General features: G+C 43.1%; 1 protein-coding gene and 1 non-coding gene across 3 annotated transcripts; both read right to left on the minus strand.

The window, feature by feature from the left end:
• Positions 1-2,376: 2,376 nt before the first annotated feature.
• pprc1 (PPARG related coactivator 1) lies at positions 2,377-11,970 on the minus strand. 2 transcript variants are annotated; one of them, XM_026189545.2, is made up of 14 exons: positions 11,813-11,970; positions 9,805-9,891; positions 9,519-9,668; positions 9,266-9,340; positions 7,105-9,178; positions 6,103-6,156; positions 5,254-5,314; positions 4,931-4,998; positions 4,099-4,816; positions 3,820-4,008; positions 3,638-3,716; positions 3,438-3,559; positions 2,969-3,120; positions 2,377-2,860 (listed from the first exon to the last, which is right to left on the minus strand). In XM_026189545.2, exons 1-14 carry the CDS (start codon positions 11,891-11,893, stop codon positions 2,760-2,762), a joined length of 4,011 nt encoding a protein of 1,336 aa, XP_026045330.2. In that variant the 5' UTR covers positions 11,894-11,970; the 3' UTR covers positions 2,377-2,759. The 2 variants fall into 2 exon arrangements, with proteins under 2 accessions (XP_026045330.2, XP_026045329.2); XM_026189544.2 differs by having other exon boundaries at positions 4,931-5,001.
• LOC113035580 (small nucleolar RNA SNORA50) lies at positions 3,205-3,344 on the minus strand. The gene has a single exon (XR_003274365.1). It is a non-coding gene; the product is annotated as a small nucleolar RNA SNORA50 (small nucleolar RNA).
• Positions 11,971-12,382: the final 412 nt, after the last annotated feature.

A 12,382-nucleotide genomic window follows, 5' to 3' on the forward strand; every position in this document is an offset into this window, starting at 1 on the left:
ATGATAGGATTAGCCTCCTTTGTAACCAGTTGTGGGCAAAATGTACATCAAAATTATAACGACATCCGTTTTTTTTACTCAATACACTTAATAGTAGTCAGATATGTAGCAATAATGAAGCTAAATAACAGATTGGTTTATGCGTGATTACCCACAACATCATCAATCTCTCTCATTTATCAATGAGCGGGGATACAAAGTGTGCACGTATTTATCAAATACACAAGAGGGTGGCAATTATTCGCTCTGTTGGTCGACTGCGTTGAACATCTCGCCGGCTGTGTAATATCTTTAAATTCCAGCCCATATTAGGAATGCAGCTAAGCTCCAACACCACTTTCAAACAGGGGAGGTGCTGCTCATCTGTTTATGATCTGTGTCAGCAAAATGCGCATGCTTTGTTCCAAATCGTCAAGATAATCCAGTTATACTTTTCCACAGTACACAGCGCGCTTTACTACAATGACTACAAAACAGGGTTGCGAGTTTTCACAATATCCAGGGGGTGAGTCCAAAGATTAGGTCAACTAGTCAGGACAAAAAAATAAATTCAATGGCCCTGAATAGATTTGTACATGTTTTTTACACAGTCATTGATGCTAGCCAAGAAAAGTTAATGAAAGAATTGCATAAAGAGTAAAAAAAAAAAGAGTATCAAAAGGAATATAACAAATGATTAAAATAGTGGGTAGCTGTTATATCAAGATCCCTCTCCTATCAACATTTATAATAAATAGCAATAAAACAAACAAGTAGCTAACAATAAACAAATCTAAAAATGCCAACTATACACATATTAAAGCTTTATACAGATGTGCAAGGTTGCTTTGAGGTATTGCACTTGTGTTGTGTGGTGGTGGTGTTTATGTGTGAGAGGTGCTGATGTGCGTGTTCAGTACAGCTGATGGCTTGTGGAAAAAAACTGGAACAGTGTGTTAGTGTGTGTTAGTCCTGGTTTGGCTGGACCTGTAGCATCTCCCTGAGGGCAGTGGTCAAACAGGTGGATGTAGGATGGGTGGAGTCTCTGCAGTAGTTAAATGCATATCTTGAAGACCTTAGTGCCATATTATCCTAATAAAGCACTTTGCTCTCAGGCTGCAGGCCTACATGTGGTTCCTGGAGTTTCTAAAAGTAGAACAGGAGGCACAGCTTTCAGCTATGGAAGCTCATTTCCACCACTGAAGAAAAATTTCCATCCGTAGTCAAGATTTCAGGTTATCGCAGTAGTTCGACTTACTCCGTTCTCTGAGAAAATAACTTGATATTTGAAGTAAGTTAGTTGAAATTTGGAATTATGGATGGGGTTCAAAGTATTACGTTTTGGTTCAGTGGTGGAAACAAACTTTCATATTTAGCTATCAGGCCCCTCTCCAGTGGAATCAGCTCCCAGTTCAGATTTAGGAGGCAGACACCCTCTGTACCCTTTAAATGTGGCTAAAACCTTTGTTTTTGATAAAGCTTACAGTTTGGGCTGGATCAGGTTAGGGTGCCATAGGCTTAGTATGCTGTAGCCCTTGCTATGATGCGCTGTCACAGCACTTCGTGACAGTGCAGACTCATTAAATTGTTTGGGTTCTCTCCCCAATACAGTAAGATCTTTAACTTATGGTATAAAGTGACCTAAAAATGTAACTGAATAGAAAACTTTGCAGCACACATTAAAAATATGACAAAATCCATGCAACAGGCTTGTGGCAGTGTGACACCTAATATTAAACATGGCTCTTTTTCATTGGGGTAGTGCAGAAAGCTATGACAGGGAGAGAATTTCACCTTTTTAGAAAACACAATGATTACCACAGCAGGAAATGCTGGTTAAATCTCAAGTTTAACCAATGACATTAATAAGCACATTTAGCTGAACAGTTCTGGGGTTCTTTCATTTAGATCGTGGCTCAAAGAGTTGGCAGTTCGTCTTGTAACCGGCTCGAACCGTCTCGGTCATTGTGTCCTTGGGCAAGACACTTCACGTACCGCCTACTGGTGATGGCCAGAGGGGCCGATGGCGCGATATGGCAGCCTCGCCCCAGGGCAGCTGTGGCTACAACCGTAGCTTGCCTCCACCAGTGTGTGAATGTGAGAGTGAATGAATAGTGGAATTGTACAGCGCTTTGAGGGCCCCAAAAAGCGCTATATTAATACAATCCATTATTATTTATACCAGCCCACTGGGACGCTTAGCAGAAATGAGCCACTGCTATTGTACTCAACTCTTTTCTTCTTCAGAATTACAAAACTTGAATTGATGAATTCACTCGGACCCTGAAACCAAAGCACCAAGTCTGAACCATCACATATTCCATGAAATTAACAATTACATCACAGAAAAATTATAAATTCAAATTTAATTAAAAACAGTGAGAGAAAAAAAAAGAAAACTATTTTTCTTTTTTATTGAGGTCTGTAATACATTACAATGTAATACATCCTCCTCCCAATAATTAGGGAGCGCCATTCTACTTATTCCACCCTTTTAAAAACATTTCCCTCTCCATTCAATTCAAGTTCAATTGTATATTTAAATAAACTTTAAAAATTATTGTTGTATTTATTCCATTATTCAATTTTTTTGCCTCCTTTTGCTTTTTTCATTATAAATCTTCACTTCAATAGAAGGTGTTAGCTTGCAGAAACAACATTACAAAAAGAACAAAAAACAAATCTCTAATGCAACAGCTAAACTGTAAACAGTGTTGCAGGTGAGGAGCCATCGTCAGCTCTGAGGTAAATATCTGCTGCGTCCTGCTGCAGGCCTCTCGTTACCTCTTCTGATTCTGCTGGGCCTGCCTCAGTAAAGTGTCGAAGTCTAGTGCATGATACTTGCCTTTTGCAGGCGTTGGCTCGTACTCTCTACTCGAATCTGAAATGATTATAGAGACGGAATTGCATTAAAAATAAGAAGAGGAAAAAAAAAAAATCAAAGAGTTATGCAGAAACTTTTTTTGCATCTGGAAATTTAAAAGCATACCTAAGTCAGCATAGTTGCTCTGGCAGAACTGTCTCCTTCCACCGAAACAGAGATCAAACGGCAACTCGTCAGGCTTGCGCAGTTTACTTCCATTCTCAATCGCTGTGAAAGCATCCCTGGTGTTGTAATAAGTCACAAAGCCGTAGTTGTCCCTGTGGCAGATGACCAAAAGTTTAATTCCTCCTCATTTTTAGTTTGAGCAGAGAGGGCAGCAACAGGACTCGCACATAGCTTCAAGGTGTAACTTGCTTTTAAAAGAGCCACCTGGTGGTGATGCCAGGAAGCTCCAGTTATGAACAAGCCTGAATTTGCTTTAGCACTGTAGCTTGGCCTAAGAGGTCATAGACAAGACCAAGAAGGTTCAAAGACAGTGCAACTTTCTCATTTACAAAACCTTCCCAAAAGCTCTATGCTAAGAAAAAGTGGTGATGTAAGATGTTTGCATGTATAATACGAGGAGCTTACTTACCCATGGTCTCTAAAGTGCAGGGTACATTCTTCGATCTCGCCAAAATAGGAGAAGCGCTCTTTTAGTTCTTTTTGGGTCATCGTTCCCCGGATTTTACCAACGTAAACAACGCGGCGCTCCTCCTGGAAGAGAGTCCATCAGTTTTACATCATAACTACTGGAATCATTTCACTTAATTATACCTAGAATAATTAACTTACAATGGCTTTCTCCTTGCGTCTCTTCACCTCTTCCGCATTTGGCTTTGGAGCATGACCATAGCTGGGCCGATATGAGGGACTGAAGAAGAAAAGATGAAGCCTTTACTCGTCATTTCAAGGTTTCTCAAAGTATATGTAGGGCACAAATGAAACAGCTACCAAGAGAAGTCACAGTACTGTACCTGTACAATTGTCTGCCTTTACTCCACTGATCCCGTCTTTGAGGGGACCGAGATCGTGACCTGGAGCGACTCCAAGAGCCAGAACGAGAAGAAGAATAGGAATACCTTCTCCTTCTGGGAGGAGAGCGGGACACAGAAGGCTGATAGGAGGAACGGGACGAGGAGCTGGAACTGCTCTGGTGACGATACCTAAAAATCAAAAAGAAGGAAAAGGGAAATCATTACACATCAGTGAAGAGGTTTAATGCATCTGAATCAAACACATGTTTTGGGACAAACCTTTTCTTTGTTGGAGAGTGTGATCTAGATCGAGATCTAGAAGAATCGGAGTCTGACTCTGAACAGCTGGACATTGGACTGGGAGAATGATGTGATCTTTTTCTAGACCGACCTCTGGGCCTCTCTTCAGAACTACATCTGGGGCTGGGTGTGCGAGAAGCAGCATGGCGACGGTATGACCTTCCCAACGGACCTCTCCTCGGGCTCCTTTCCTTCAATTCAGTCTCTGGCCGAGTAGGAGAAGCATCTGGAGTCTCCATAACAGAGCTTTCGTCCAACCTATTTGCCTTGGGCTCCAGGGGCTTCACTGGACAAACTTGTGTTTTGGTTAAAACCGCCTGATTTATGGTAGATTGGAGAGATGATGCCAGGGCAGCTGGGGTTGTTTGTGTAGTGGTTGGAGTATGTTGCCTGATGGGTTTAATGGTGATAAAGGACTGCTGTTTAATATTCCAACGCTTGCCTGGCTCTGCAGTGGGAGTGCCTTTGTTGGGAAGGCAATAGTCATGATCCATGCACGCCAAATCGGGGGCTACAGTGGCAGCAGCGAGCGTGGGTTTGCTACGTGGCCTGACTGAGGGCAGAGGCCGAGCTTCTATCTGGATAACTTTGGAGGGGCTCGACTTGGAGGCTTCGGAGGCTTTGCTCTTCCCAAGCAGTGCCACAGCTGCCAGGGGTTTCCACATTTGATGAGGAGGAGTGGCTGGAGGTGTCAGAGCTGAAGCAGAGGGAAATATCATGAGTACTTCAGACTTCTGTATACACTGACATAAATGAAGCATTTGAGCAGACAAAACATCTCTAAATTAATCAAGTCAAAATGCTCATTTACCTGCAGTGCTTGAGATGTCACTAGCTTTTACACGTTCCACAACAGACTTCTCTGGAACCAGTTCGACACTGCTGAGCAAGCACAGGCGTATGTTAGTATATCAGCGGTAAACAGCGTAGGTCAAACCTCGGTGGTCTTCAGCCCAACCCGAGATGGCCCTTAGTGCTGCCAGGCACTGGCAGGATTTGCGGTAGGTCTTGGCATGAGGTGGGCTTGGACCACCTCCTCACATACACAATCTGTCACACAAATCAAACGGTTTTCACTCTCACAGACAGTTACTCACTCACACAGAGCAGCGTCAGGGCTGTAGGGTAACTCACCTCGAGTTTCCTACAGCTGCTGCTCTACCAGAGACCTCCGACACACATTGCTCCTCTTTGGCTGAAGGGGGAAGGAATAGAAAAGTTAGTGCATCGGTGCACAAAGTGAGGTTAAAAACTCTCAGTGGAAATGTTTTTAGTACAGGGCTTATTTTCCATAGGACTGAAAATAGTCAGCAGCTACATAAAGCGCATTTAAAAAAAACAAAACAAAACAAAAACAAACCCAAACACTTGACATAAGTCAGGCCTTGTACATCCACCCAAACAAAGACAGAAGGGCTCGAGTTAAATGGATTTGCAGACGGGGCAGAATTCCAGTAGCTGAGCAGACAAGTGCACAGAGCAGCTTCTCTGGCCCCTGCAGCATCCATCTCTCTTAAAGGGGAATGTTACAGTTAAAAACAGAGATGCCCCACTATCTTTGAATTTAAACAAACGGCTTGATTAGAAACACAAGCTTGGAATTCACCCATTTACCATAGTAACAGACCAACTACAAGGCAGTTCTTGTATGTGATTTGCAAACTAAAGGAAAGTTCATGCATGAACCCCTGTTAAGCACACATCTCCTGAAGTCAATCACAACTCCTACCCACTAATCCACTACTGCTAACCAAAGATGGGGCTGCAAGCTTGCATACTACATTGCACCATTACAAAACCAGGAAAACTGATCCTCTGACCACATTTAGCTTGGTACTTCACTATGTGACACACGGAGCTACTGGCCTAAACACCCATCTAATTATAATTCAAGGAAGTAAAATAAATCCGAGTGTGCAAAACGTTCAAACGAAACCTCTGAGATGGAGTGGATACAGAGAAAACTGAAGCATTATTAATTACCTTGGGTTTCCTCAAACTGCTCCAGTAAACTGGTCAGATCAGCAGCTTCAATACCTGTAAATAAAGGTCATTATGTGATTATAACAGAATGATGCTCATTTAAAGGCAAACTGCAGAGCTTTTTATTTTCTCTCATAGATATACTGCCAGCAATAGTGGATGCTCAAACAGTTTAATAACGTCAACATGTGTAAGTAAACCCAAATGATCAGGCTTCAGACACTTTGTTCTACTCGTGGCTCTGAATGAATTCACTGATAGTGGACATCATTAATATGGCCATCTCCACCTGGGGTGTGAGCACAGAAGCTCCACCCACCTGCTGTTCAAAGCTGTTGTTTACAAGAAGCAGCCAATCAGAAGAAAGCTGGCTTAAAGGGAGAGTGACCTTGACGATTCAGGAGTTAAAACTGCTCATTTTAAAAATCAGAGTGTGAAAGATTAAATAATGCTTAAAGTAGGCTTCAGTTCAGAGCTGTAGTTAAGCAGAGGCCAAAAACATGGCACTTTAAATGGGCAAAAAAGCCCCCCTTAAACTATTACATGTACTATAATGCAGTACACAAAAGCTCTTTTCACAGTAACACTCAAACTGAGCAGAACTACAGCGGAACAGAGAATAGACTGGACACAGGACAAAGGCTCAGCTGAAAACGTGACAGCCAGGAAACAGATTATTGTACGTAACAGTCCTGAAGAGCACAAATGGGTCGATTTTTAAAGTGACACTGTGCATTTTCCTGCTTTCTAACAGTAGACAATTTATAATTTCTAATATTGGATTCTTGCACATCAGCCTGCCACTGGAGCAGATTAAGCACAGTGAGTTCAAGTCAGCAAAGCTGTGGCACTGACAACAGTTTATAGCATATCAGTGAATTACTCTTGTCAAAGAAAGATAATACTTAAAAACAAAAAAGGAAAGAAGAGAAGGTATGAGAATGTTTCTACTCCTAAAAACAAACTAAAGCTTTTAAAACACAAGTTTAACTTTAAGCTCACCTATTTCACTTGTGAATGCTTCAATCAGCTCCTGTGTGGAACTCTTTGCTCTTTGGGCTTCCACTGGTGTTGTGGGTGTTTCTTTAGTTTCAGCAACAACTGGTTTTGTTTTTAGACTCTGGGAGTTCGAGAGACTAGCAGCTGGAGTGGAACACAGCTGGGTACCATCAGCTGTGGATTTGGAGGACTTGCTATCAGACGCAATGGTGATATTTAAGGAAGTGAGAGCAGTGACCTCAGGCACTTTCTGGGAAACCACAGTGGTCTTCTGGGGGACACTGGGAAGAGATCCAGTAGCAGCAGTGGGTTTTATTTCATCTGTAGTGGTTTTAAGAGTGGTCTTGGTGAGCTCTTCACACTTAGATACAGGCTGAGAGATGGGGACTCCATCTACTCCATCCATCCCTCCTGAAAGAGCAGGAGAACATTTCCCATCTACTGAAGATGCGAGCTGAGTGTTAGGAGCCCCAAAGTTTTTAGGCACATTAGGTGCTGCAAGCTGAGTAGTGATGTTTTGGGGCATGGCTGAATCTTTAACTACATTAGGGACCAGAACAGGATTTTTCTGAGGCAGACTGGGCGGTTCGGGTGTTTGTTGGGGTTTAGGAATTGAAGTAGCAGGTGAAACCTTGCTGGAAGGGGCAACCATGTAGGCAGGTGGAGCCAGCAGTGCCTCGGGGGTCGGTGGTGCACATGGTCCTCTTGGTTGCCACGCAGGTTTGACCTCCTCCACCTCCTTTTTTGCCGGCTGGGTGATGGGACGTCGAGGATCCTTGGGGCTTGGGTCAGGCAGGCAGGGAATAGGGGGAAGCTCTTTGGGAAGCTCTGGGAGGCTAGGCCACTTGGTGCTATTGTTGCGTTGCTTTTCCACTGGAGCAGGCCTTTTCTGTTGTCTAAGCCGTCTATACTCCTCTAAACTAAGTGCTTTGGGTTTGGGCTCTGGGACTGCCGGAGCCACGGGAGGGACAGCCTCACTAGCACTCAGCATCACCTCGCGAGTCACAGAGATGGGAGCAGCTGTCGGGATCTCTGAAGACACCGGAGAGAGGGAAACAGGGGGAGCTGCTAATACATTCACGAGCTCAGTGGGGGCTTGGACTGGCTGTTGTGAAGCTTCACTGGGATCCTGAGAACTCATTGTTGTGGGTGTATACCTGTCTTCACTCTTCCCAGGTTTAGCACTTAACAGCACTGTGTCCTGTCTAGAGGACAGAGATTTAACTTTAGTTTGTTGCACAGTCACTTCACTGATTACTGCTGTAGTGGAGGTCTGAGGTTGAGTTTCAGTTTGGCATAGCTCTTTTTCTTTAGGTTTTACCAGCGATGGAACTTGGGTTGAGGCAGCAGGAACTTTTGGGAGTTTTTGTTTCTTTTCTTCTTTGACAGATTTTCTTTTGGGCTCTTTGGGCAGTTCCTGTGCTGCATTTCTTATGGTGCCACTCCGAAGGACTCTTCCTTCCACAAGATAAGGATGAGACTGTTGCTTGCATTTCTTTTTCTTTTTCCTCCTGGATGGACTTTTCTCTTTAATTTCTTCCATTTGGCTCTTAACGGTCTTCTCATCTTTTACATCTAAACACACTCCTGTTATTTCTGGGGATGTGATTTTCATGGGTGCCTCGTTGACCGTTACATCGTCTTCGTCATCAACAACTATATGCTCTGAACTGTCTTCTGCTTCATCTGAAACTTTCTGCTCTTTTTCTGAAAGCTGCTCTTTAACTGGTAGATTTATGTCTGGGATGGCCAGGATGGGTTCTCCATTTTCCCCCCGGTCCACAACCTCAAGCACTATGCCTCCTTCCGGCATAATCTGTTCCCCTGCCTCATTCTCCACACATACCGACAAGCAGTAGGGTTGGATATGCCTGACCAGGTCGCCCAGGCTAATCGAGACACCGTCTTCATTTGTCTGTTCCAAGGTAAGAGGATGTAGGAAGGACAGAGCCTCCCAGTCTAACAGGTCAGCGTCAGGACATGAGTCAAGCCCAACTGGGCTCAGCGTGAGGGAGCTGTCTTCCTCTTCCTCCCCATCACTCCTCTGCATAGAGTTTTTCTGTATCCTAGGGAGGCTCTGAGTATAAATGGGAACATAACTATCTGGTTAAAATCTGCCTACAGTACAAGATTATTTACATTACTATAAATAGGAAGACGCTACCTTTCCAGTTGATAAAGGCCTAGATGGTGCGTCTTTCTCTGTAGGGGAACGTGATAAACCCAGTAATTTCCTGAGCTAGAGAGTGAACAAGAAAAAAAATACTGATGTTAACTTTAACAAACTAGCAAACAGGTATGTTCAGAATAACAGAGATTAGCAGAGCGTTCCACTCTGTCCTGTGCTCAAAGATCAGATTGGGGAATGTTGAGAGCAGAGATAATTTCAGACACATGTACAACTGCTGGGCACTAACCGGAGACTGTTCCCTGCCCCTTTGACCTGACAGCAGGTCTGAGTCAGGCAGTATGTCAAACGGAGACAGGTTCTCATCTTCTACATTGTCAAGAATCTCCGTCAAGGCTGTTAGCAGCGTGGCTTCGTTGTCATCATCTAGGACTTTGGACTATATAAAGGATCAAAACAAACAATTAGGTCAGAGTCTGGGACATTAGGTAGTGTAATATACAGAGCTTACAATACTGTATAACTCCTTGAAGTTGATGAAAACGTAATACTACACAATGTGAAGTTAGTCTTGCCTCTATTGTCGGTGTGTCCTCAAAGAAGGACAGATTTAAGCAGCTTTGAAGGGCCTCCAGAGTTTCTCCGGAGCTCAGCTCATCAGTCTAAAGAGGGGGAGAGCAAACAAATGTCAAATCTGAAATAAGCAGTCAAATCAATAACTAACTGTTGCTTTAAAAAGAAAGAAAGAAAGAAACCCATAAATGCACAAGTGAAAAAAAGAACTTCCACATTCCTCCAAACCTTTCAAGGCGAGGCACCATTGCAGTGTCACTAATGGACCACTGGGCTGCCTCACCATCACGAGTGGACTTGTGTCATTTCAAAAAACCACATAAAGAACAGTGTGCACAAAAGGTAAACAGAGAAACAGGTCAACAAATCTCATTCATTCATTTTCATGGCCGTGGCTCAAGTGAGGCATTTATAAACAAGAGCCTGAAAAGGAAACTTCAGCGGGCAAAGGAGGGCACATGTTTTTAATTCCAACTTGCAGGAGGAGGAAAAACAAAATAGCAGAGGCTATTCTGTACATAAACACAACTGGATCTGCTTTACAATTAATATAAATGTATGTATCCATCCATCCATGGATGGATGGATGAATTAAAAAAAAAGAAAGAAAAGAAAATCCTGAATCATTACTTAAATTATGCACATACTAGTAGCATGTTCTGTGAATACCAAGACCAGTTTGACCAGTGTAAAACGTATTAGCATGCGCTTTGATATAATGTTGGCTGACTTGGCGTAAAACTAATCTTCGGGTAATCTTCCAGAACCATAAACATGGCAATAACTTCTACAAACGGGCCCTCCTATCACTGGAAACATAACCGACAAAATTAACTTAATGTCGCCATGCAGTGGTCTAACAGAGCCCCACGTGTTTCTATCTACACATGCACACAGCGTGCAGACATGTTTGATCTTCGCCTCACCCCGTCCAACGACAGGCCACCCAAACCCACGTGTTGCACTACAACAAACCAGAAGCAGGGCCTTCAGCTCTTCTTCCACTGCTGGCTTAAATTCATGCGACTAAAAAGCAAAAATCTTCACTTTAATGCACAAATTAACACGTCAACGTGTTAACAAAACCACAGTTCGCGGACTCCGAGGGAACGGCTTGTGAGCTTTAATTTGACTGTCTCTCGTGCGCATGTGTGGGGGAATCCAACATGTGATCCCCCACTGAACCACATGTGTACACAGAGTTAAGTTTGAATGAAAACTTGCATATAACAGCAGTGCCAGTGTGAGTATGAGTACGTACAATGTTAGATATAAAACAGCATCATCATCATCATCATCCCTGAACTGTTGACACTTTACTGCAGAATGATAGGGCAAAGCATGTAAACTACACAGCTAAATTAATAAAGCATCAGATCAACTGTCGAGCAAATAACTCTGTTTACAAAACACTTATTTCAGTGGTTATTATATACACACTATATTGTATTAAGTTGAAGGACTGTAAAATAATCGGGCAGGGTTAATGCGATTTTTATTGCCACGTGTGTATCTGTGGATGAAGAGCAAGACTATCGGGTAAAAAGTGCAGCAAATGAGATTAAAAGCGTAATATTGATACCATCTACACAACTGGAGGCAATATCAGGCCAACTACTGATAACACTGCACAACTGTCACGATGATATTTAACCGCTTGTTGGCTTTATGTCAGAGAAAACCTGCCTCGTTCACTTAGCCAGCCGGCCAGCCAAGCTACACTGACTCACCAGCTAGCGTTACCAAACGTCCATGAATACAAGAAAATTTAACCAGCGAGCATTATTTATCAAAACATGAGACCACGGAGTCATAAAGCTGCAACAATCACTAAATAAGATGCGCCTTTTCAGTGAGTTATAGTTGTTATGCTACAGTTGCATCCACGTGTCACTTTCTCGTGCACAGTACATCCCGTACAGATGAGCACTCTGCCCCCCAAAAGTCACCCAAACACTACTAACAGTGGACCCAGATGCTAGGAAATAAAGAATAAAACATTTTCGTTACCTCGTCTAGTGTATCCAAAGGGAAAAAGTCCATATTGCACGCTGTTAAAGTCTCCTCGCCTGTTCCCCACCGCGCCGCCATCTTGGAGGTCTACTCCCTGCCCAGACTCGTTTCAGAATGAAAAGTAATGAATCAGAGGTGCACGCAGACCGGCTGGAGACACGTGGTGCAGCATTCCCGGCAAAATGACGCAGAGGGGGTCAGGGGTTGAGCGGCCACGTTTCTTTGTAGTTCCTGTAGTTCCAAACTAGCTCGCTACCCACGTTTTCAGCCTCATGAATGAATAGTCAATAGTCAGTTGCTGATGTAGTCCAAAGTGCTACAATGTCTCTCAAGAGAGATTTGGTACTTATGCGTCAAAGACAACGACGAAATAACAATGCCAAACTGTTTTTCTTTTTTCAGGCAGGTTTTAATCGGCCTTGTTTTTGCCAGTGAAGAATATCAGGTTATTATCAGGTTATTATCTCAAAATTTCAGCTTACTTACTGTGTATTTTTACATTTTTTGAAATATTTAATTGAAATTTTGAGATACTAACCTAAAATGCTGACTTACTGATGCACTGTT

The sequence above is a fragment of the Astatotilapia calliptera genome, chromosome 13 (assembly GCF_964374335.1).
Source record: "Astatotilapia calliptera chromosome 13, fAstCal68.1, whole genome shotgun sequence".
NCBI classification, from domain to species: Eukaryota; Metazoa; Chordata; class Actinopteri; order Cichliformes; family Cichlidae; genus Astatotilapia; species Astatotilapia calliptera.

What these genes read in the sequence shown, in the direction of transcription:
- pprc1 (XM_026189544.2), bottom strand. Translation starts at nt 11,893, where the DNA reads ATGGCGGCGCGGTGGGGAACAGGCGAGGAGACTTTAACAGCGTGCAAT. An exon ending in GCAGTTTGAGGAAACCCAAG is followed by an intron (nt 5,315 to 6,102) that starts GTAATTAATAAT and finishes TTCCCCCTTCAG; the next exon opens with CCAAAGAGGAGCAATGTGTG. An exon ending in CACTCTCCAACAAAGAAAAG is followed by an intron (nt 4,009 to 4,098) that starts GTTTGTCCCAAA and finishes TTTGATTTTTAG; the next exon opens with GTATCGTCACCAGAGCAGTT.